Source organism: Andrographis paniculata, unplaced genomic scaffold, assembly GCF_009805555.1.
Source record: "Andrographis paniculata isolate CXL003 unplaced genomic scaffold, ASM980555v1 Contig82END, whole genome shotgun sequence".
Lineage (NCBI taxonomy): Eukaryota > Viridiplantae > Streptophyta > Magnoliopsida > Lamiales > Acanthaceae > Andrographis > Andrographis paniculata.
Genome location: NW_026137620.1, coordinates 3371705 through 3398904, shown reverse-complemented (window position 1 = coordinate 3398904; position 27200 = coordinate 3371705). Strand labels below are relative to the sequence as shown.

Here is a 27200-nt window from a genome sequence, read left to right as displayed (position 1 = left end):
TAAGCAATTTACTTTACTATCTATTTTAATAATAAATATATATATTTATATAAATTTAAAATTTCATATTTTCTTTACAAATTAATTTATAATAGTGTATAACTATATAACTATATACTTTATGTATTTATATAAACTTAAAATTTCATATTTTTTTACTTATCACAATATTTTTTATCATTTCTTTAACAAAATTTCTATAATATCACCGCTTTATTTTTTATCCATCACAATGTTATATTAATAGTATTATTATTTAATTTTTGTGCCCAAACAAAATTGCATACTTAATCCAAGTATATAAAATTTTATTAAAATATTACAAAAAAATTTTAAAAAAATTAAATTTATTTTAAATCAAATATATATTACACAATCAAACAAGTCTCATTCCTTAATAATTAAGTAAAGCCCAAATAACAACCAAAACTTCGAACTTAGTATTAGAGTATCCAAACCCTAGCATATATAACCAAAGAAGCATGAGTTCAAACACCTGACATCTAATCTTGTCTATCACACATAGTTCGTCTAATTCAACTTATTTTATCGGACCTAATTTGCAAGCTATTAGATTCAACTGGAGGTTTACTTATAGTACACTCCAAATACCAGAGGTTCCCAAGTACCAAAGAAAAATAATAATAAAAATAATAAAATATATCGACAATGTAATAACAGAATTTAGTTTGGTCATATTGGAATACATAGAATTCTGTAGTGTTTGTCTTTATTATAGTTCATCAGCATCGTCATACACTGGAAACAATCTAAACCACAAAACATAAGGGAGGGACTATATAAACTTGATTCAGCAGATCAGTATACTGTTTTAAAGATTCTTCCAACTGTAATAAGCAGTTCAGAGACTGATTACATGTGCAATATCGAAGTCTTGTATAGTAAAAACATCACCGTGATGAACATTGGTTCTTTAGCAGGAAAACGAGGGAAAAAATCCCAAAACATGGAAAAAGCAGCAACCCAATGGCTACATACCTGCAAAAATATTTGTTCGTATGAATTTTCTCGTGGCACAGGCAAAACAAGTGTGCTGCTCAACACAGAATGTTTGAGATAACAAGATGAATGAAATGAATTCACTTTGGCAAAAAGGTTTTTACCCAAGTAGACTAGCACAGATCCGAAGCCAAACCTTTGTAAGTTTCACATGGTATTTTAGTTAGATTGTATCTCCAAAATGATTAGGTATCTTACTTGTTTGTTGCTTTAATAGTTCTAATTCTGCGTGCGACATTTCATGTGTTTGCAAAAAGTAACACGTGAGAATCGACAATGCATAAAGTGTCACACACGTAACTAGCACCATTGAAAATATGGCGGTGCTGGATCATTTCCCGGCAGGGTCATATAAGGCGGCAGATCCCTTACTGATCGGGTCAAATCAATATGATGCTAATTTTATCCAATCAATATATTCATATGAAAGTATACAACATATATTATATACAGCATATTATATTTATAACACATCATACTGTATATAATATATGTTGTATGTTTTTATTACATACGAGGTGGTTGGATCAAAATTGCAAAGAATAAATATATTAGACAAGTGTACTTCTAAAAATAACTATTTAGCTACATATATTTTCAACAGTCTTAGAACCAGCGCAAACAAAAATTTCTACTCCAGTTCACCTTTGCGTACAATAAGAACCCTCACACATAGTTCAGTTTCTATATAGTCTGGTCCACTACAATTTTGTCGTTCTAAGGGCAGTCAAAGCCATGTCAACTAGGATGCAAACATATTCCGCCACAGAAAGTACAAAGCTTAAAAACATAAGTTAATAAGTACTACCGAGTGCACTCTTAGCAAACAAAAGGGTTTAAGAACATACCAAACGGGAGCATATGGTGACGACAAGTCCATAAAAGCATATGGCCAGCTGTGCAATTAAGAATTTTTCCAGGTCATCAAAGAATGATTCTTGTTGCTGTTGATTTGCTAGAAGGGCTGGAAGACACTTTATGAAGCAAAAAATAAAAATGATACCTCACTGATACACAAGCATGGATGATCCACTCGATAATAACAAAGACAGATGTCCATAGAATAAAGTAGGCAACTCGGAAGAATGGGTATCGCTGGATATAGTTGGTGTTTCAATTAGTCATACATTAAATCTACGTAGTAGAAAGAAAATAACTAAATTAGAGATTACCAAGCGATTTAAAATTGCATCGCCAAGGAGAAGAACAGCATTGACAGAATGCATACACACTACCAGCTGCAGATAGTAAAAGTGTAAAATTATCGAGTGAAATAGACGTGAGGTAAGCATTAATCAGGATCAGTGATCATTTCAGAGTTTTAAACTATAAATATAACCGAGAAAGTTATCCATAACTAATAAAAGTTTTAAAAGTGGAAATTATGGAAAAGAACCTTTAGACGAATCTAAAGAGAAGAATGCTGTTTCCCTAAGGTTGAAAAAGTCACACTTTCATAGAGCTGTAAATGCTCAGAACAATCTACCGATTTAACACATAGAGTTGGGAAAGTTATACTTACAATGGTTACGTTTTTACTTCTGGGTGTAAGAAATGGGTAAATTATCAACCAATAGACGAGATCCGTGAGCACTACAGCCCCAGCGCACATCTACACTAGAAGTCAAAAGAAATGATGAGAAACAGGATAAGTGATAATTGTATAATTTAGATTATGAAACTCTACTGCATTTCGATATACATCTATCAAAGAAACTTACGCATGCAAGCTAATTATATTACAACTCAAAATGTATACATCCTGATTCTAGCAAACTCCATGACAATACAAGGCCACAAAAACAGGAGGGCATAAGAGAAAAATAATAAAAGAAAGAGACACACATAGAATGACCAGATATTAGGTTACCATAGGGTATTATCATTCCAAACAACAAATGATTAGTTAAGTTACATGTAAAATGCTAATCATTATGGTAGGATTTTTTTTTCTTATATGTTATGGTAGGATAATCAGTTTTCTGTCATGGGCAAGAAAGTATTACTCTCAAAAAGAAAATGACAGAATCATTCTGGTACTTAAACCTGCTTTACGATAGGGGTTGAATGATATATATTTTTAGTTTTCAGAGAGCACGAGCACTTTTAAAGAGTCATTCTTGTGGGATGTCCTATTTTTGAGGCTAGAAGTAGGCTATTTCTTAATATTCATCTGAATCATAATTTAAACAATCGAAACCAGTGAAGGGTAATAGGCCGAGTATGGCTCAAGGTTTGTTATTTTGGGTGAGGTTATAATCTGAGATGGAATGATTATGTATCAACCATTGTAATAATGTAATGAAAATATATACCTTCCCATGTTGTAAGGATCCCCACTACTGAACATTGATTATTTTTCGAAACTATAAAAGCTTTTATCGTAGGTAAATTTTAAAAAAAAAAAGAAAGAAAAGATTAGCCAACCATTCATGAACATATTTGGGGGAAAAAAAATCCATGCACGGCAATCAAATTGATGATGTAGAAAGAACAAGCATGCTCAATGAATAGTTACCTGAAAAACTATTTGCAAGGCATATCCCCAGCCTGATGCAAGTATTCTGCAATTAGATTCATCAAGATGATTCAGGCTTTCAGTCAAGCTACGAATTTCTGCATACTGCCCTGGAGTGGCTGGCAGATAGGAGTCATGGTCTGCATCCGAATCATGGATTTGATCCTTTTCTAGTTTCACTTCAAGGCGGTAATGTAGGCAGCCATAAATTGAAAGTGAGGACCCAAGCTACAAGAATCCAACATAACATAAAAAATATATATATCTGAAATAGAGAAAAACAACTGATAACAAATGTGGAAGTCCATTTTCCTTTTCATAAATATTTTCTCAGTTAGCAGAAAGTTAAATCTTAAGAAAAAAGAGGATCAGTTGTACAAAAATTATGCTTTATTCATAGAATACATCTGCTAAGAAAAACTTAATAACATACCCCAAAATAAATGGTCACCAAGGCAAACGTCCACCTGATTAACAAGGAAAGAGTTATAAAAATTATCTGAATATCATATGAAAGTGTCGCCACATTCCCAATGTAGTCATCAGTATGGCAATGCTTGTATATATATATAGAGAGAGAGAGAGCAGTGATTTTCCCATGTTAACTCTATTATATGATCATCTTGTCTTAAAAAACTAAAGCTTGTAGGAAAAGATATCCTTTTATATGCATCTAGTCTTGATTCTTCCAATGTGCCTCCTCACGTTGCAAGCTAGATCATATCTTACATAACCTCCGGAATTTAGCAAAGAATAGATTTGATGTTACAAAAAAAAACTGTTTGAATATTAGAAATTTTTCATATTGCAATTTCCACAACTTCGGACAACAAAAGTTATGCACGATGAAAACGCATCCAAAATAGAAGCAATAACAAGAACAAAAAAACTAGAAATCAGTGCATGAAACTGGTCGAAATTCCAAATTCTGAAAGATTACTAAAGTGGGCATGGTGACTAAGCAATAAAAAAAAAAAGAAAACACATCAAAATAAATATAAACAAGAAAAAAAAAAGAAAAAGTTCAAGGTTTTATGAAGGGCATAATTTAAATTTAAGCAAAGAAACTAATTTAGAGGTCTTACTGGGTATAAAAGTTAAATTTCCAACCACCAGAAGCAATGATATCAGCAAGAACCAATGCAAGCATTACACAGAAGCAAACTACCCTGTAACCGAGCAGCCAAATAGGATGGACCCATCTTGAACATGTTCCCCAAATTTCATCCTTATACACAAATCCTGGACCCTCATTCTTATTCCTACTTTGTTGATTTTTTCGGTGCCCTTCATATCTCCATATTAGAAGTGCACTTAAGGCCATACCTAATAGGACCCATATTGCACACGCCAAAACTCTCCAGTTCAACCAATAACTTAGGGCAGTTGTATCAGTTTCCACGGAAAGCCACCAAATGCTACTTAATGAAAATTCTGCAAGAATGTATTAGCCATTCATGCTCGTTAAACTAATAATCCTCTATCTTCAAACAAAAACAACTGTTTATTTCACACATTTGTTTATTCCACTTAATATTTAGCAGCATATGTCTAATAGCAGAGGAAGCAGTGAAATAAATCAAGATTAATAGTTATACAAAGTGATTGTTATAATCCACTGCCAAACTCTTGTATGCTGTGAAGGGCAATCACAGCAACATCAAACCAAGAAAAGTCAAATTTTAGAAAAATTTTGATATGGGCATCATACATAAAAAGGCCAATAAGTTGGGAATAAACTTATTCAAGAACAAAGGAATGAGTCAATGGCTCCAGGTCATCCAAAAGAAATGAAAGCATATTCCCTTATTTCTTATAGAACAGCATAAATTCTTCAATTGGATTCAATTTTAGTCCAATTAAAATAAAATACTGAATTTTGGATTTTTAATGTATTGAGTTTCAATGTTAGTTCCCACAAGTTTTTTCAGCATTTACGACTCACAAAATACCCTAACCTCTCGGCGTTAAAATGACAAAACAAAAGCACATGTCAAGAATGATCCTAGATCGTAAGCTCTAATCAGATTTTGAAACAAGCAATTTCGTTTTCGTGGGAGCTAAATTTATACAAATTTGACCAAAATTGAATATATATTTTAGGGTTCAAAACAAAAATGCGCGCACAGAGATTAAGTAAAGCTTCTAGTAGACCGGAATTTTCGTTCCGCCTCCCAACGCCAAAGCCTTCCAACTGTGTAAGAAGCAAGGCGAATGACAACTGCTCATACCCACACGGAAATCGCATTTTCAGCAGCTCAAATAGGCAATTCTCCACATCGAGTTAGTTTAGTTATATAAATGTAACACAGTAACATATCCAGGAAAGGACGTATAGGAGAAACGAGATAGTGATGATCGACATTGCACCTGAATTTTGACTGACCATTGCCTCAAACAGTCCTCCTGTGATCTTTCCCTGTAACACGCACAGGAATAGATGATCCCTCCCGAAGTGAAGTGCAGTTCCGGCACCAGATGGGATGAGATGGGAGAGATCCCTACGGTCAATAGAACCTCAACTTCGACTAACTGCTTCGATACGAATCAATCAGCACCGGAGTTGAGTTGAGTTGAGTCGCTGCGTCTTTGAGTTGTTGTCTATGCGTGAGGAAGGTAAGAGCAAGAGTAAAACGGGGGCAATAAAGTTTTCTGTTTCTTTGTTTTGTTTTGTTTTGTTGTACATGTTTCGTTATTCGAGCCGTGAAAGCTTTTAGAGCAAAATTAATTTTCGTCTTATTCATTATCGTAATTATTCGTTATTCAAATTAATTTTCGGTCATATTCATTATTATTATTATCATCATAATTATCAATTTTGATATCATTCAAAATTTTTATCAATTTTATTCTTATTCAAATAAAAATTTATAAATTTTAGTTCGAACATAGTTGACTGGATGAACACAGTCGTGTTGGCTTGAACACGGCTGTATTGGAGGACTCAGAAGGTGACTGACTGAGGGTCTCAGACAGCCAACACAGCAGTGTTGACTATCATGCACTTCTGAACATGATGGTGTTCCTGCTTCTGAACATGGGGTGTTACTGCCCAAGACTTTGTTCAAAAGTGCAGGGTAATTGGCTGACTGGGGGGCGCCCAGCCAGTCACCTTCTGAGTCATCCAACACGTCATTGTTCAAGCCAACACACCGTGGTCAGATAAATTTTCATTTGAATGAGACCAAAAATTGATATAAAATTTTGAGTTTTTACTAGGTCTGACCTTAACTTCTATTGTTTATATGTATACACTACACTCATAAAATCTATAATATATAGGGTAAATTATATAACACTTTCTTATATTTTTACTAAAAATGTAAAAAAATATTTTATATTTTATTTATTGTATGAAATCCCTTATGTTAATATAAAGTGTGCACGAAACACTTTGTTTTTTATCCAAAAACTTATATTTGGTTTTAAATAAATCATAAATTTACTCAAGTTTTATACAAATAAGAAAGACGCAAATTTTATACAAATAAGAAAAATAAAATATGTTAAATGATTTTTTTAATAGAATAATTAATTAATTAATTAATTAATCATTTATTTTTATAGTTTTTTAAAAACCAAATACCAATTTGTCTTAAAAATATAAAAGAAAAGATTAATCAATTATTTTTTATTTATTTTATTAAAAAAATTATTTAAGATATTTTTTATTTTTTATTTTTTATTTTTATAAAATTTGTATAATTTAGGTTTTATTTAGACTCAAATATCGGGACACAAGGGGCTATTTTGTGCAAATTTTACATTAACGTAGAGATATTTCACACAATAAATAAAATATATTTTGTACATTTTTAATAAAGCACAAAGGGTATTATATAATTTAAGCTAATATATACTCCATCATTCCGTAAAATTAGAGTATTTGTGTCTAATAAGAATAAAATAAAATAAAACAACATATTTTATTAGAAAATAATAAAAATAAAAAAGGAATTTAGTTAGAATTAAATAAAAGAAGAAGAGAGAATATAATAAAGATAATGATATTTGTTGTAAATACATATTGAATAAAATTATGTTAAATATTAATTTTGTTGACTTTGCCAAACTCAGCATCAGACTTGTCTGTCGCCATCGCAGCAGCTCTGATACCACTTGTAACAAGTCAGACGATTCCTACTCGAACACCTTTCTGTCGGCCTAGCAATGCCTAGTTCAAGTTGGGAAGGATGTCCCGAACCGAAACATTGGTCGAGCAATATCGAGGAGACTACGGAGAAGCGTTGAGGAAGGGTCTGCAGCGCGCAAATATGGAAAGGTCAGCGGTGATCCTTCGAGACGTTTCAAAACCTTCTGAAATATTCGATAACCTTCCGAAATATTTCAGGAGGTTAGTAACGGGATAAATTTAGAGGACAGACTTAAAATAAAAATGAAAGTAAATTTAGCTCGCAATGAGTAATATGTAGAGGATATCAAAGTATAAAAATGTACTTCAATTTTAAAAATACCAATAAATTATATTTTTAATTTTTTTAAAAAAATTTGAACGTTTTTTAAAATTTTTAAATATTCAACAATCAGACATGAAAAAAGCCTATAATTTTATTGAATTTTAATTGATATTTATATATATATATATATACAAAATTATACTCCCTTCGTCTCATATTTTACTGTCTATTTATTTTTTTACACATAATTTTAGAAATATTAGTATTATATTAAAATATAATAAAAATAAATACAAAAAGACTAAACTAACTTTATTAAAAATGAAATAAATATTTTGTTATGAAACGGAGCAAAAATAAAAAAATAGATAATTTATTAAAGAAACGAGGGAGTATATTATAAAATCTTTTACGATAAGTATAAATTTTTGATAGATTTCTTCGATTCATAAGAAATACGTACTAATATTGACATATAAATGTTCTTATAATTTTTTAATAAAATAACAAAAACTAAAATATACAAGCTAATTAGAGTAAAAATTATCTTGGTTTAATTATACTTCTTTCGCCCGACTCTAAGGGTCTCATTTACCTTTTGCGTCATTGTACTTAACATTAAAAATATTCTTATATTTGTATAATTTTTTGCACAAGTGTCGTTATAATAGTATTATAAGACACCAAGAGAAGTATTTTTGTCATTTTTTCTTGATTTGTACTACGTTTTTATATAATAATTAATATTCTTTTTATCAATTTTTATCATATTTAAACTAAAATTTATCAATTTTAATTCCAAAGTAACTGATAGTGATTTACAGTGGCCATGTGAAATTCAACATGACCGTCGTATTCATTACCTACACTCAACATGGCCCGTGTTCATTCAATATGGTTGTTTAATTATTTGTTCCATATTTTCACCACAGTTATGTCCTAACTATATTCATCATCAAATTCTCAACACAGTAATGTTTCTACTATGTCCATGGCCGTATTCTAAATATAATCATGTTCTACGTCATATTAATTATCATTTTTATTTCTTTGTTCAAATTATTGACACATATATATTTATATTTCAACGAAATTACTTTTTATAATTATTTAAAAATATAAAAATAATTATATTTTAATATTCTAAAAAAATTGCAAAAAAACTATAAAAAACAATAAATTAATATATATTTTTAATAATCATAATTATATATAATTTTTAAATATAAATAATTTAAATTTATAATTTTAAAAATAAAAATTTTGAATATTATTTTAAATATATTTTTTTTAACTAAAAAATTTATAGTCATGCATTAACTATATAAATTATTGATGTTGTTTTTAAAGTTTTTAAGTTAAAATAATATAAATTTTTAAATAATATTTATATTTTTATATTTTACATTACAAATTAAAATTGTTTATAAAAATTTTCTATAAATTTTGAAAAATATATACTTATGAATATTAAAAATATATATTAATTTATTATTTTTATATATTTTTTCAATTATATCATTAATTATTAAAAATTGATTATTTTTATATTTTTAAATAATAAAAAATACAACCATATTCAAAACATGATTGCTAACAGGGGCATGAACATTGTCATGTTCAGTGCAGGGTAATGAACATAGGCGTGTTGGCTGTTTAGATTTGCCAGTCACCTTTCTAAATCATTCAATACGGCCGATATTCAATCGTTGTCAACTACCTTGGATTAAAATTGATAAATTTTAATTTGAATATGATTAAAATTGATTAAAAAATAATAAATAATAGTAAAAAAAATTAATGAGATCAAAATTGATAATTGTAATATACAATTGGACAAATAATTATTTTTGCTCAGCTAATTATTATCAATTGAGACATTAAATTTATTTTCATATTCATTTCATCTCATTATCATTACACACTAAATTTGTTAAATTATAACATATATACACGTATAACAAAATTAAAATAAAATGATATATTAAATGATAATATAATAAAATTTATAAAATTAAAAATATTAATATATAAAAATAGTATTATGTTACAATTATTCTAATGCATAGAAAATCAGTATTGTTAATCCTACATGAGAAATTAGACCAAGGTACAACTGCGATGGAAATGAAGATGACGAAAATAAATATTAAAATCATGACTAATAATATATATTTTTAACTAATATAATTTTGGTATTTTTCTTTAATAATTTCAATATTTTATTTGTTTTTATCTATAGACGTGGTTCATATAAATTTATAAAAATTATATAAATCAATTAAAAAATTCTATAATCCTATAAAATTCATATAAATCAATAAATAATCCTATTAAATTTATATAAAAATTATTAAATCAATAACTAAAATACAACAAAGTTTGTATGATTTATGTGAATTTTATAAATTCACATATATTCATAATTTTTTAAAAATCTAATAAAATCTTAAATGAATATATTCCTACGACTCTGTTTCTTTTAATTCATTCGTTAAATTTATTCATTATTTAAAATCAACAAACCAACCTTTTTTTATTTTCGTTAATTTTAACTAAATTTTCAAAAGTACCATCAATTACGTTTTTACTTTTATAACTTTTTTAATAATTTTTTTTTAATCCCCCTTTCAGACTAAAGTGGGATAATTTTATAGGGCGGAGGGAGTATTATATTACTCTCTCGATTCCTGACGAATGTATCCTAGTAAATAAATCTTCTAAACTATCATCCAAATGAATATGTTGCAAATTTATTTCACTATTTTTTTAAAAGATGATGAGTAAGGTAAATTTTGATTTTGTATAAATTGGTGGGAGAATGATCATTTTCACATCACTAACCACAATTATTTAAAATATGTGTTGAATAATTGATCTGCTAGACACACTCTTTACCAGCGTCATGTATTGCTATTATTTGATCATAATTTTATAATGTCGCGATTAATATTTGTTCGGTAGATATCCAGGATATTACGGTACCACCACAAGTAAATATATATACTTAGTATAAAAATTGGATTTATACGGGTTAAAAAAAGATATATAACATTTGTGTATTTAATCAATTCATATCAGGATTTCTTTAAATACAATAGACTGAGATCAACAATTACTTGGAAATAACGAAAAATATGTTTAACACATTTCCAATGTCGTTGTATTGGCATACTAATATTGTCAATACGTTATAGAAAATGTTATATGGTCTTGTACAAATACCAGGTGCGCTAATAGTACTTAAATATGGTATTTTAGAAAGAAAAGCTTCTTCATTATCCTCTTTTCGCCTAAAAGAATCCTTGGTAGAATAAAGAGATCTAACGATCCTTAGAATACTTAATAAATATATTTTATTCATTGGAAATCATTTTAATTTCTTCTAGGTATATATGCAGATTGATTGATGAAAATTCAATTTTCTAAATGTTCAATTGTAGACCTAGGTAGATTTTCTTATTCTTTAAAATTTTCTCTATTCAAGTATTCAATAGCTTTTTGGACATCTTACATAGTTTCAATTAAATTTAAATCATCTACTTAAACAACCATGATAAAAAAAAAAAAAAGAACAGAAAAGAATCTCTTATTTTATATATGAATGAACAAATAGAATTATTAACATGTCCTTCTTTAATTAGTGATTCACTGAGGAAATTATAGCAAATGCCATCAGATTGTTTGATGCAATACAAAGATTTTTGTAATTTAATAAAATAATAATATTTTTTGGCTTCGATTTGTATGCATTAGGCATACCAAATCTTTCATGAATTTTCATATAAATATTACTATCGAATGAGTTATATAAATAAGCAGTTACGATATCTATTAGACCCATATCCAAATTTTTATGAATTTTCAAACTAACAAGATATCGAAATGTCATTTCATCAATTACTAAAAAATAAGTTTCATTAAAATCAATTGCTAGTCTTTCTGAAAAACCTTAGGCCACAAGCCTTAATTTATATTTGGTAATCTCATTATTCTCATTTTATTTTGAAAGGATACTCATTTATAGCCAATGAGCTTAATACCTTCAGGTGATTAAGCGGTCTAAAAACTTTTTATTTTGTCAAGAAATTCAATTCAAACTAGATCGCATTTTTCTTTTTTCCCCAATCTTTTTTTTTTCCGAAACTCATCAACTGATCTAGGTTCAAGATCTTCGTCATTTTATATTAGATAAAATGCTACATTATTTATAAAAGCATTGTCTATAATTATGTCCTTTCGATTCCAATACTTTTTCATAGTAACATAATTTATTAAAGTTTCAGAAATCTCGTTCTCTTCGTAAGAAAACTTTACCATGATCAACTTTTTCAGAAATTTGATTTATATTATTATCTATTTTTTTAGAATTTTGATTAACATTTCAATTCATTGACCTTTTCATTTATTATTCTTTTCTTTCGAAAATTATTATATTTGGAACCTAAAGATCTGTCACGCTTCAAATATGCATTTAGCTCATCATTATAATGTTGCATTTATCCTTCAGGAACAATAATTTTAGCAATTCATTTGCAGCTATATGTGATCTGGTGGCTATGCTGACATCACAAAAACATCAAGTAACTGATTTTCAATTCGATGCAAATGTATAATTCTCTGCACTTCTAATTCACTCTAGCTATTACGATGCTCAAGAAACTTGAAAGGTATTTCCAAGTAATTTTTTTTCAATTTATTAATTTCTCCCCATAATGTCGGAAAATATGACTCACCAAAATGACAATCAGTAAATCGAGCTATAAACAAATAGTTAGTTAATTGTTCAAGGTCTTATCCGAAGTTCATCTCCAATCTTCGTTGGGGGTTCATTTTTTGTGCGTTGGGGCGGTGCAAATAGCACATAAACTGCGCACTCAAAAGCTCGAAAATATAAAATATTAAGCTTTTTATTATACAATAATTGTATTGGAGAGTAGCTATGACAATTTATCGGTTTGAGTTTTATTAGTACTGTTTCATGTATATTGCATGTCTCCAAGTAGATACGAGAACTTTAGATTTTATTAATATTGGTCTAGTAATTAACTATAATCTCTTTATAAACGATTCGGCTAAACTATTTTGAGTATGTACATACTGTACAAGATGTTCAATATCAATTCCAATAGAAATGCATTAATCATCAAATATCTTGAGTGAATATTCACTAGTATTAACTAGACATTTTTTCTTATTGAATAATCAGGAAATTGTACTCATAATTTAATGATTTGAGTAAGCAACCCCGCAAAACCAAATTATAGGTGGATAATAAACTTACATGCCGCCATCGAGTAGATGCATCGATAAGTACAATAAATTATCTAAATAGTCCGCATGATGGATTTGCAGATCCATATATATATATCACTGTGAATTTGTTTTAAAAATGCATATGATTTAGTTTTACTTTTGCACCTAATGGTCAAATTAGTAACTTCTCTAGTATGCAAGCAGCACATTTGAACTTATTTGTATTCAATACTCTTTGATTTCTGAAAGTATAACTATGAGTATTTTTAATAATTCGTCTCATCATGATATTATGATGATGTCCAAGCCAATTGTATCAAATCATAAAATCTGCATACTTCTGATTTACCGTAAATATTTTAATTGCATTCAGCCTTGTTTAATATAAGTCGGAAGACAATAAGACATTTTCTTTAATATATGTATTTTTTCATCAATGAATTTTGTAATTAACAAAAACTCATTATTGGTCTCGTTTGATGTCTCAATATGATATCCATTCCAGCGAATTTCATTAAAAGTTAGCAATTTTTTTAGATGTTCTAGAAAATAGTACATTTAGAATATCAAGTTTTACTGGGAGAAATATTAGTGCTCTTCCGAAGTTTTTAATCAATTTTGCACTACTACCCTATAGTATTATCATGAATTTTTCTAACTTCAGGTTGGTAAAATATTTTCTATTTTTCAGAGTGATGTGCATTGATGCACTGTCTATGAAACATAAATTATCTTCGACATTATTAATAATGATACACTCAACATTCATATTATTTTTCTTCTCAAAGTATAGCAAAACTGCTGCAACTCTTTGATATCTTCTTATGTATCCAAGACAAAACTTTGTAATAAAATATGTCTTCAAACACTATTTTTGCAATTTTTTAAGTAACTCGAAAAAATACAAAAAATATTATTTTTATATTAATATATCATCAGAAAAATATCGTACTGATAACGTTGTTATATATGTACGATAACGTTGTTATATAATATATAATAATATATTTATATGTAAATGCTTGTATAGAAAATTAAAATCCATAATAAATATAAGAACATATATATATATATGAACATATGAGGATGTGTATGTGTGAATGTAGATGTATAAAATATAGATATAATATGACATTGTAAATATATTTATATATGCAAGCGTGTGTGTACTTTGTTAAAGGGTGATATATACTCCATCCGCCCCACGTATTGTATTTATTTTATTTTTTAGGTATATTTTATATCTCATGTCATTTTTTTATTTATTAGAAACTATTGTACATTACTATTACTATGTTTCTGTATGTGTTATATCTCATGCCATTTTTTTTTATTAGAAAACTATTATACATTACTATTACGTGGAATGTGTTGCTTTTATTATATATGTTGAGTGGGTCAAATCACATGTTTAGATTGACCCAAAACCCTAAACCCTAAACCCAATCAGCACAGTAACTAGTCCAAAGAATATTACCACATGATTTATAGAAACAAATCTTACAAATATTTTTTTATACATTTCATTATGCTATCGATTGAATGTATACATGCTTTGCAAATAAAGATTATTACGATAGCATGTTAAAATTGTTGCTTGTATAAACAAATTATATAGTGTTGAAACGTGATTTGGATTTAGTTGTCTACTCGACTCAGAGCCAAAGCGAAAAGACTGTTACAATTGGCACGGTTTTGTTTTTACCCATCTTGATTAATAAGTAATGGGCTTAGGGTTTAGGATGTTTTGGGAGTGCTTATAAATAGATAGTTATGGTTCCTAGTCGTATTGTATGATTGTAACCCTTTGAATCAGTACAATAAAATATCTCCGGTTCTTGTTTGTGGACGTAATTTAACAAACCGTTACCGAACCACGTAAAACCTTTGTGTTCCTTATTTGTTTTTTTTTTTTTTTATTGTTTTCTCATAACAAATGGTATCAGAGTCATATCTGATTGATTAAAGATGTCTTCGTATAAGTTTGATTTGAAGAAGTTTAATTGGACGAATGAATTCACATTCTCGAAGATCATGATAAGGGCACTTTTGGTTGAACAGGGATGTGTTGTTGCATTAGAGGGAGTTTCATAAAGACATGAAGAACGAGGTGAAGAAGGGAGTTTGATAAAGGCTTATTCTGCGATCTTATTGTCAGTTACTGATGAGGTGTTACGGGAGGTTGTAGAACAGACGACCGTTTCTGGGTTATGGGATAAACTATATGAGAAGTACTAGAACAATTTTCTCACGAACAGACTATATTAAAAGAAACGACTTTATACCCTCCGGATGTCTGAAAGTACTCGGGTAAAGGATCATCTCGATACCTTTAACTATATTATTCTTGATCTTCAAGGGGTTGAGGTTAAAATAGATGATGAAGATCAAAACCTAATTTTACTGTGTTCACTACCTGGTTCATATAAGAATTTTGTAGATACTATATTGTATAGTAGAACTAAAATTTATGTTAATGATGTGAAAGATGCCCTTATGTCTAAAGAATTGAAAAGAAAGGTTTCTGGGAAACAGAGTTATGGTTCAGATCTGTTTGCACATAGAGGAAGACCACATGAGAGGAGTGATGGAAATTGGAGGTCGCGTTCAAAATTAAAATTCTCTAGCAAATTTAAGTGTTATCTTTGCAACGAGAATGGACACATTAGTAGGGATTGTCCACAGAAAAAGGAAAATACAAAAGTTGAGTCTAGTAACAGTGGTAGTGCCGTTGTGGTACAAGACAGTTCTGATGATGGGGACTTTGGTGAAGTTCTGACAATGTGTAGTACTAGTACTGCTGATACCTGGATTATGGACACTGGTGCTTCTCACTGTATGACGTTCTCTCGTGATCTACTCTCTTCTTTCAAGGAGTGGAATGGAACGGTGAAATTAGGTGATGATGGGGTTTTGGCCATAAAGGGGAGCGAGATAGTGCAGATAAAATTGCATAACAATACTATCAGGAAATTTGACCGTTGTTATGTTTCTGAACTCATAAAGAATTTGATTTCTCTTGGCACCTTAGCCAAGAATGTTTAAAATATCATGGTGAAAGTGACTGCGTGAAAGCTCTAAAAGGTGCTCTGGTGCTAACGAAGGAAAAACTGCAACATCAAATTTATTTTTTACAGGGTAGTTCAGTGATAAGAACGATTACAATACCTCAATCATTGGATAAACATAATGACAGGACAAATCTGTGGCACCATCGATTGGGTCACATGAGTGAGCAGAGGTTGTCTGTGCTGCGCAAGCAGGGTTTACTTGGTGAGAATGTGACAGGTAAAATTCAGTTCTGTCAAGTAAAAGGGAAGCAATGCAGGGTGAGGTTTAGTATAGGTCATCACACTTCAAAAGAAATTATGGAGTATGTTCATTTAGATTTATGGGATGCCTCTCCGGTGAAATCGCAGAGTGGTTGTTCTTACTCTGTCACTTTCATAGATGATTATTCAAGAAAATTTTGATTTTACTTTTTGAAGACTAAATATGAGGTGTTTGGGAAGTTAAAGGATTGGAAGACCATGATTGAGAAACGGATGGGTAAACAGGTCAAGACTCTAATAACTGATAATGGGTTGGAGTTATGCAACGCTCTATTTGATGATTTTTATAAGAAAGAAGGTATAGTGAGGCACCGTATTGTATGACACACACTACAACAAAATGGGGTTGCAGAGCGTATGAACCAAACCTCATGGCGCGTGCTAGATGTATGCGCATATTTGCTGGCTTATCTAAGCAATTATGGGCTGAAGCAATTAATACTACTAGCTATATGGTTAATAGATCTTCATTAACTGAAATTAACTTAAAGACTTCTCAAGAGGTATGGTCCGGTAAACTCTCTTATTACTCTAATCTAAGAATACTTGGATGTCCTGCATACGTTCATGTGAATTATGGTAAGCTGGAGCCGAGGGCGGTAAAATACATATTCTATGCAACATGAGTCAAAGGTTATCGATTTTGGTGTATAAAAGGTAAATCCTAGTAAATTTTTTATTAGCAGAGATGTAACCTTTGATGAATCTACTATGCTTGATCAGAGTAGAGGTTGTGAAAGTATTGTAGATACAAAAGATTGTGGTGCTGACCAGAAGGTGGAGTTTGAGACTCCTGAAAGAGTTGTAATAGAGGAAAAGCAGCAGGATGATAATATTGATCAATCTGATCAACCAGATCAGTCAAAACCTCAAGAGAAACCGGTTGAGAATGGAGCTGGTGACACTGGTCCTGGGGTTGTAGCTTCTATAGCAGCTAGAAAGGGGAAGATAAATATTCAAAAACCAGCTAGGTTTGCAGGATGTGTCAATACCCGTGACATGGATTTTGTGGCTTATGCATTGGCGGTTGGTGATGATCTTGGCTCTGATGATCCAAAGACATATAAAAAAGTTGTGGTGAGTAAAAATGCAGAAAATTAGATTATAGCAATGAATGAAGAGATGCAATCTCTTGAAAAGAAGAAAACTTGGGATCTTGTTACACTACCAAACTGGGTAAAGTCAGTGGGATGCAAGTGGGTCTTTAAAAGAAATGAGGAAATTCCTAGTATTAAACCTACTAGGTTTAAGGTGAGACTGGTGGCAAAAGGGTTCTTGCATAAGGAAAGAATTGATTATCATGTCTTTTCTCCTATAGTGAAATACAAAATCATCCGGGTTCTTTTCGAAATGGTGGGTGCTTTTCATCTAGAGTTGGAACAACTTAGTGTAAAAACAACATTCATTCACGGTAATCTAGAAAAACGGATCTACATGTCTCAACCGGAGGGGTTTGAAAGTTCTAAAAAAGACCAAGTATGTTTGTTAAAGAAATCTTTATATAGCTTGAAGCAGTCTCCGAGGCAGTTGTACAAGAGATTTGATTATTTTATGGTGTCTAATTGTTATACTCGTAAACAGTTTGATTATTGTGTTTACTCGAAGAAAGTTTTTAGTGATTCCTTTGTGTATCTGTTATTGTATGTGGATGATATGTTAATTGCAGCTAAAAACATGGTTGTAATTAATGACTTGAAGAATCTACTAAAGAATGAGTTTGAGATGAAGGATTTTGGTGCGGCAAAGAAAATATTGGGTATGGAGATCTGGCGTGATAGAGGAGCAGGACGGCTATGGGTTTCTCAAGGAAAGTATATTGAGAAAGTTTTGCAAGCATTCTATGTTGATCAGTCCAAACCGGTAATTACTCCTTGGCCGCATACTTTAAATTTGATCGTAGCACTATACCGATTACAGATGAAGATGTTAGCTACATGAAGTGTAGTTGGAAAGTCTTAGTGTGTGATAGTATGTACGAGAACGGATCTCGCTTATGCGATTAGTGCGGTGAACAGGTTTATGGCTAATTCGGGTAAAGCTCACTGGGAGCTGTAAAGTGGATCATGCGATATTTGAAATGAGCATCTGATATTTGTCTGGTATATGATGATAAAGGTCGCGGTGATGGTCTGGTTGGCTATTCAGACTCCGATTACGGGGTGGCTTAGTGAAACGAAAATCAGTGACTTGCTTTATCTTCACTCTGTTTGGATGTGCAATCAGTTGAAAGTCTACTTTACAACCTATAGTTGCACTGTCGACCACTGAGGTGGAATATATGTTAATGACTAAAGGTATTAAAGAGTGAATCTGGTTACATGGTCTGGTGCTGAGTTTGGGTCTGAGGGTGGAAACCGGTGTTATTATGTGATAGTTAGAGTGCTTTGAGTTTGGCTAAAAATCTGGAGTATCACGAAATAACCAAGCATATTGATATAAAGTTGAATTTTATCTGTGATATTATGGAAGAAGACAAGTTTTCTATTCAAAAAATAGTTACATAATACAATCCAACTGATGTGTTGACAAAGGCGTTACCAACAGAGAAGTTCGAACATTGTTTGAACTTGGTGAATATTCGCATGAGGTAAAGCCCCCTCGTGGCATCTGACAGGAAGGAGACGACTGAGAGAAAGATACTGAGGAACCTTTGGCGGTTGGAGAAACTCCAAGTCAATGTGAAGATTGTTGAAACGTGACTTGGATTTATCTGTCCACCTGACCCAGAACAAAAACGAAAAGACTGTATCAATTGGCAGAGTTTCTTTTTGGCGCATCTTAATTAATAACAAATGGGCTTAGGGTTTAGGGTGTTTTTGGGGTACTTATAAATAGATAGCTATGGTTCCTAGGCATATTGTATGATTGTAACCTTCAGAATCAGTATAATAAAATCTCTCTGAATCCTACCCGTGGACATAGATTGACACACCGTCACCAAACCTCATAAAACTTTCGTGTTCTTTATTTGCTTTCTTTTTTGTTTTCTTATAACATATAGTATATATTAGTATGATTTATCTTGTCGAGCCTATGCAGACTATTAAATTTGGTTGAGGGTTTAATCAGAGTGCAGTTGAAGAGTAGCGACTGTGAATTTTCACATCATAAAAAAAAATTATATAGCATATACTTTTCATATAAGAACATCTTAGCATTGGAATGTGTAAAACATGAATATACATTCAATCAATACCATACTATAATGGGTAAACTGTTCTTTTAGTCCCGTAACTGGACCCCTTTATCATTTTAGTCCCGTAAGTGGAGCCTGTCGCAAACTAGTCCCATAAGTGAAAAAATTTCGTTGTTTTAGTTTTCCAGCGCCGGAGATGCCCGTGTGGCTCGCCGGAGGTGACGTGTCCGCCAGGTCAACGACACTTGGCGGACACGTGGATTTATTTTTTTTTTCATTTTTTTATTTTTTTAATTGGACCAAATAAAAAAAATAAAATAAATACAAATAAAATTTAAAATAAATTAAAAATAAGTTTTAAAAAAAATTTAAAAAAATGAAAAACTAAATAAAAAAATCCACGTGTCCGCCAGGTCAGCGACACTTGGCGGACAAGTGGATTTATTTTTTTTCATTTTTTTATTTTTTTAATTGGACCAAATAAAATAAATACAAATAATATTTAAAATAAATTAAAAATAAGTTTTAAAAAAAATTAAAAATGAAAAACTAAATAAAAAAATCCACGTGTCCGCCAGGTCAGCGACACTTGGCGGACACGTGGATTTTTTTTTTTCATTTTTTTATTTTTTAATTGGACCAAATAAAAAAAATAAAATAAATACAAATAATATTTAAAATAAATTAAAAATAAGTTTTAAAAAAAAAATTTAAAAATGAAAAACTAAATAAAAAATCCACGTGTCCGCTAGGTCAGCGACACTTGGCGGACACGTGGATTTATTTTTTTTCATTTTTTTATTTTTTAATTAGACCAAATAAAAAAAATAAAATAAATACAAATAATATTTAAAATAAATTAAAAATAAGTTTTAAAAAAAAATAATTTAAAAAATGAAAAACTAAATAAAAAAATCCACGTGTCCGCCAGGTCAGCGACACTTGGCGGACACGTGGATTTATTTTTTTTTTCATTTTTTTATTTTTTAATTGAACCAAATAAAAAAAATAAAATAAATACAAATAATATTTAAAATAAATTAAAAATAAGTTTTAAAAAAAATTTAAAAAATGAAAAACTAAATAAAAAAATTCACGTGTCCGCCAGGTTAGCAACACCTGGCGGACACATCACCTCCGGCGCCGGAGGACTAAAACAGCGAAATTTTTTTACTTATGGGATTAGTTTGCGACAGGCTCCACTTACGGGACTAAAATGATAAGGGGTCCAGTTATGGGACTAAAAAAACAGTTTACCCTACTATAATATATAATATATAGAAAATACCAATAAGATTTATTTCCGTAACTTGTTAGAGTTTAATGAATATGGTAACACTCTTAATTAATTCATTAGTTAAAATTACTTCAAATAAATTTTCTTCTAAGAAGTTATAGAAATCAATTTATGATTTGAACTTTTTTATTAATAACTATTGGATTAACTATTAAAAATGATTCGAAGGTTACCAATAAATCAGGTCCATACTGATGCATTTTCAACACCAGCACTCAGTTTACAATCCCAAATAAAAAACAAGACATATATATATATAGATACGAACGAGCTTCGGCAGATGATCACTATACTGTTTTCATCTTCTTGCAACTGTAATATATATATATATATATAATTAAGCAGCTCAGAGACTGTTTATTAATAACGTTCAATATCGAAAGTATCGTATATGTAGTAAAAACACATCACCTTGATAAGCAACGGTTCTTTATGAGGAAAACAAAGGAAAAGATCCCGAAACACGGAAAAAGCAGCAACCCCATGGCCACATAGCTGCAAAAATATCAATAAAATTGTAAGTATATAAATATATATAGTGTAAATGACATAAAATATTCACCTGCGTTTAATTATAAATATATAAAATACTCCGTGTTTTATTTATTGTATGAAATTCTCTATTATATTAAACTAAGCACGATACACCTTTTTCATCCCAGCATTGATGTTGTTAATAATTACATGCCTAATTATGCAAGTATTATGTGTGAAATGTTTTACATATCATTCTTTGAATAAAATGAATAAAGAAAAACTTGATTAACTCTCATTTTCACATTTGTAAAATGAAGACGAACCGTAACTTAATTTTTATAAACTGTAGAATGAAGTGCTAATTAATTTTTTCTCTACTTATTTTATTCAAATAGTGATATTTAAAACATTTCACCTCAATTATTTGCGTAACACTTACATAATTAGATTGTATTACGAAAATGTCATTATTTGGATGGAGACGATGTTTGATGTTTATTTTAATATAGCAAAATGAATTTCATGTAATAAATAAAACACAAGATATTTTATGAATTTATAATAGAACACAAGTGGATATTATGCAATTTACTCATATATATATATATATATATCGACCCATTTAATTAATTTTTGAGAATAAATTCATGGACAGAGAGTTTAAGTACATACCAAAAGGGAGCATATGGTGATGACAAGTCCATAAAATCATATGGCCAGCTGCTGAATTTAAAAGAAAATTTCCAGAACATGAAAGGATTAATGAATCTTGTTGCTGCTAGCTAGCTAATTGCTAGCTGTTCATTAATTTTCTGCTTTTATTTATGAACCAGAAAATATTCGAAAAGAAACCTACCTCACTGATGAACAAGCATGGATGATCCATTCGATAATCACACATACAGCCGTAAACAGAATAAAGTAGGCTACGCGGAAGAATGGAAATCGCTGGATATATACACATATATTGTCGATGATGATGATGATAATAATGATAATGATGTTTTGATTTCGTAAGTTAATTTAAATTCGTGTAGTAGAAAGAAAACGAATGAATTACCAGGCGATTTAAAATTGCGTCACCGAGGAGAAGAACAGCATTGACAGAATGCATACACACTGCCAGCTGCAACCGATCATATATAGTTTATAAACCATATTCTTCAACTCAAATAAATATACAAATTTGAAGGGAAAGTTAGTTTGTTATACTTACAAAGGTTAAATTTTGAATGTTTCTTGCAACAAGAAATGGGTAAATTATCAACCAGTAGACGAGATCGGTGAGCACTACAGCTCCAGCACACATCTACGCTAGAAGTTAAAAGAGACCATGAGAAACTAAGAACATCCGCAATGAAGATAGTCATTATTGAATATCTCTAACTATTTTTTTATCTTTCAAGTTATTTTTACTCTCTGTCACGCTAGATGAGATATTCTTTTAATTTTATATCCATAATAAAAAAATTAATCTCAATTTTTTTTATTTTTACATCATTATATATATGTATTATTTTTTTAAAAAAAAACTTATAATATTTTATCAATTTTATAATTAATAAATAATAAATTAATATTAACATTTGATTTGTTACTAATTTTATTAAATAATTTTTAAAATTTTAAATGGTAAAAAGTTATTCAATATTGGTTTATAGAATATAAAATTTTATAAATTATAAAAATATTACAAAATTAAAATATAATAATATATTTAAATAAAATTACAAAAAACTATATATATATATATATGTTATTATTATACATATATTATGCGATCCAATTAAAATGAAACACATGCAAAAAAGTACATATTCTACCATTTTTTTTCTTTTATTGTTTTGTTTTCGCATTTATTTTGATATTATATCTCAATTTATAAGGTTTTTAATTCTTTTTTGGATAAAAATATTATTAAGGTGTTAATATTTCATATTGGATGTAATGTTGGGATTCCCCTACGTTACAAGGGATGAAGGGTTACTCCACTTACAACCAATTGGTTTTAAGTTGGAACCCGAATCCCAATCTTAACATAGTATCAGAGTTATTATTATTATTATCAATTTTAGATTTTTCACATAAATCACACATTCTTTTCTTCGTCTCCAATATTTTTATGCGTCAGTTTTTTAATTTGCCTCTGCATTTTCGACATACTTTTTAGGTGTAAAAACTGTAACAATATAATTTAATGAAACTCCAGTGCAGCTGGAGCATTTAGATTCAAGCATGCTCAATGAATATATATATATATATATATATATATTACCTGAAAAAGTATTTGAAAGGCATATCCCCAGCCTGATGCAGACATTCTGCAATTAGATGATGATTCATTTGCAAGCTCATATTTTTTCAGTTCCAGTTTAGGGTGAGAATAATAATGTAGCCAGCCATGAATAGAGAGGGAAGAACCAAGCTACCAAAATCCAACATAAAAAATATCTCAGTAAATATATATATATATAATTAGTTTTATCAAACTAATTATGCTTATAATCTAAGAAAACTTAGTGACATCACATTCACATACCCCAAAATAAATGGTCACCAAGGCAAATGTCCACCTGATTAGAAAGGAAAGAGTAATAAAACTCATGGTATGAAATCTCAATAATGCAGATGTATATATATATATATATATATATATATGGCCAAATAACCAAATTTGCAGATCAAATATATATCCAATCTAATTTTATTGATAAAATGAAAACTTAAAACTGAATATGAAGAGGAACAACTAAATATTATAGGTTTAAGAACCCCAAAGCCCAACAAAATAAACCTAAAAACAAAAAAAGTCGAAACGTAGTTTTATAGCCCTAAACGACCTCCAATGGACAAAAAACATAGGGGCCAAATCACACTGCTAGTGCGACGAGTTTGGTTTATTTCGTCATTTCGGATCAGGCATGCGAACTTCATCCAATTTTGAAATAAGACCCACACTACAAGAAAATTACATATTTGTAACAAAAAATTTTGTCCCTAAATTTATTTTTTCTATAACTAATGACATTAGGGACGAGATTAAGGATGAATTACATTAGCTACATGAACTTTAGGGACGGAATTTTCGTTACAAATATATTACTCCCTCCGTATGTAAGAGATTTTGATATTTTTGTCATTTCACTTTTTGTATAAAGCTACTGTATCTATAATCATATATTTGTAATTTAAGTAAAATTTAAAATATATTTTACAATTAATGTATGATTACTTTTTCTAAAATAAGAAATAATACTTTGAAGTAGGACAGACTAAAATCGTACAAATGATACTCTAAGTTGCGATGGAGAAAGTATTTTTTTGCCGTGACGTAAAGAGGAAAAAGTCACCAGCGAATTGCGTCACTAGCTAGTATGAAATTAGATATCTTACTATTTGGTATATTTCTTTTGCAAAGTTTCCCCAAATTTTACTATTTGGACTCTGCTTTTCTTAAAAAAATATATTTTTTCCTCTCACAAAATATCCTATCAAATATTATTTTCATATCAAATTCAAATCAAAATTTTTCCAAACAAACACACCCTACTTACTGGGTATAATAATTAAAATTTTGAGCACGAGAAGCAATGGCATCAGCAAGAAGCAATGCAAGCAGTATAACGAAGGCGACAAGCCTGTAGCCGAGCAGCCAAATAGGAGCTACAGATCTCGAACACGTTCCCCAAACTTCATCCTCGTACACACATCCTGGCCCGTTACGGTTTCTGTCGCCTTCATATCTCCATATTAGAACTGCACTTAAGGCCATACCCAATAGGACCCATATTGCACACGCCAAAACTCTCCAGTTCAACCAATAACTTATTATTATTGTATCAGTAGTTTCCATGGAAGAAATGCCATTTAATGACAGTTCTGTAAGTAAGAACATATAATTTAATTAATCACACTTGGTAGCTAGCTAGCTAGCTATTTCAAACATACCGAGTTCATGCTAGGCAACATCAAACCAAACCAAAAGAAAACAAAAGTATATATGTAGAACACAGCAAATTTAATTACTATATATATATCCAATTATGCAAATTTAAAAAATGTTGAGGAGATGGAAAAGAGGTAGCTTGTGACCTGGAATTAGACTGGCCATTGCTTCAAACGGGTAAGGAAGTAACTTAATTTGTCTCAGGAAGTGGAGGATGGATGACTAGTTGTGGTCTGATAGGAGGATGAAGTTGAACAAGTAAGTAGCGGAGTGAAGATGTAAGATCAGATCAGCAGATCTTGATCTTGGGGTTCAGTTGAGTGTTTAATTTGTGTAATGGTTGATCAGGATGTGGTTGAGCAATGGGACCAGACCAGGGGTATTTAAGGAGTGTCTGATGGGTAGCTCAGAAGTAGTTGGTTAGTTTGGATATGATAAACAAATAGTATTAGTATTAAATGATGTAGGATCATAGTTTGGATATGATCAAGAAATAGTATTAGTATTAAATGATGTAGGATCATGATCAGTTTGGGATTGGGATTGGGATTGGGATTGGCAAGAAATTAGCTTATTGTCATCAAAGACAACATTGATCCTCGGCATGAGACACTTCCTACTTTCCACCTCATAGAGAGGCAAGCAGTAGCGGATCAGCTGTTGAATAATATACTTCAAATATTTTAAATAATTAATGATATTAATATTATAAATATATTAAATAATTATTTAAATAAATAGTGATTATTATTTTTTCATCATTTGAATTAATACATTGTGATAAATTTTAATATTCCTATTTTTTGTATTAATGTTGAACTTTTGAATTTAGAAAATAGTATACGTTTCAGTTCTTTTTCTTCCTTGTAGCCTATGAAAAACCGATTGAGTTTACAAAGCTTTCCCCCAAAAAATTCTTGTATCAGAGCTACGGAATTTGTGGTTGGCAAGAGGCGCAGATCGGAGAAGGACACCAGCAGTCCATTGAAGCAGGGGATTCGATAATGTGATTGAGAAACAATTAGTGAATTGCATTCATAGCCAACAATTAATTCGAATTCTCAGGTTTCAATTCCAATGTTTAAAGGGGAAAATGATCAGTTTTGGAATTTAAAATTGAAAACCTTGTTTAAATCTCAAGAACTTTAGGATATGGTAGAAACAGGGTTCGTCGATGATAGATCTGAACCGCCCACGCAGCAAGTAAGAGATAACCTAAAGAAGGATGCCAAGGCGTATATTCAACATGCTCTTGATGATAGTATTTTCTCCAGAATTAGAGTGCTGATACGTCAAAGCAAGCATGGGATATCCTCAAACAAGAGTATTTGGGGGATGAGAATATTATTACAATAAAATTGCAAACCTTGTACCATGATTTTGAGTTGTTATCAATGAGATAAAAAGAATTTGTGCAAGATTATCTCTCAAGGGTGTTTGTGCTTGATAATCTTATGAAGTCGTCTGGTGATGGAATAAATAATAATACAGTGGTCAACAAAGTTTTGAGAAGTTTAACCTCAAAATTTTATCATGTTGCTCTGGTTATTGAAGAGACAAAGGACTTATCTACTTACACTTTCGATGAGTTGATGGGTACCTTATTGAGTCATGAGGATCGGTTGAATAGATCTATTGAAAAAACGGAATAAAAGACTTTTCAAATGAAAGGGGAGCTTCAATCTAAGGGCAAGGCAGATTCTACTTCTTCGAAGAGGCCGTATAACACAACAAGTAGAGGCCAAGGAAGAGGTGGTTATCGTGGTCGAGGCAGATGATGCAATTATTTTTATAGAGAAT

At 30.3% G+C, this 27200-nt stretch overlaps 2 protein-coding genes across 6 annotated transcripts; both read right to left on the bottom strand.

Moving 5' to 3' along the window:
• Positions 1-668: 668 nt before the first annotated feature.
• LOC127241346 (uncharacterized) lies at positions 669-6209 on the bottom strand. 4 transcript variants are annotated; one of them, XM_051260353.1, is made up of 9 exons: positions 5909-6209; positions 4624-4972; positions 3972-4005; positions 3539-3766; positions 2543-2632; positions 2193-2258; positions 2024-2115; positions 1869-1916; positions 669-999 (listed from the first exon to the last, which is right to left on the bottom strand). In XM_051260353.1, exons 1-9 carry the CDS (start codon positions 5925-5927, stop codon positions 912-914), a joined length of 1014 nt encoding a protein of 337 aa, XP_051116310.1. In that variant the 5' UTR covers positions 5928-6209; the 3' UTR covers positions 669-911. The 4 variants fall into 4 exon arrangements, with proteins under 4 accessions (XP_051116310.1, XP_051116309.1, XP_051116312.1 ...); XM_051260352.1 differs by lacking the exon at positions 2024-2115 and having other exon boundaries at positions 1869-1994; XM_051260355.1 differs by lacking the exon at positions 2024-2115 and having other exon boundaries at positions 1869-1994; positions 5925-6209.
• Positions 6210-21081: 14872 nt separating this feature from the next.
• Positions 21082-25742, bottom strand: LOC127241348 (uncharacterized). 2 transcript variants are annotated; one of them, XM_051260356.1, is made up of 10 exons: positions 25547-25742; positions 25009-25333; positions 23994-24027; positions 23730-23879; positions 22671-22763; positions 22515-22580; positions 22311-22402; positions 22127-22177; positions 21389-21472; positions 21082-21289 (listed from the first exon to the last, which is right to left on the bottom strand). In XM_051260356.1, the coding sequence occupies exons 1-10, from the start codon at positions 25563-25565 to the stop codon at positions 21265-21267; spliced, it is 939 nt and encodes a 312-aa protein (XP_051116313.1). In that variant the 5' UTR covers positions 25566-25742; the 3' UTR covers positions 21082-21264. The 2 variants fall into 2 exon arrangements, with proteins under 2 accessions (XP_051116313.1, XP_051116314.1); XM_051260357.1 differs by having other exon boundaries at positions 22127-22174.
• Positions 25743-27200: the final 1458 nt, after the last annotated feature.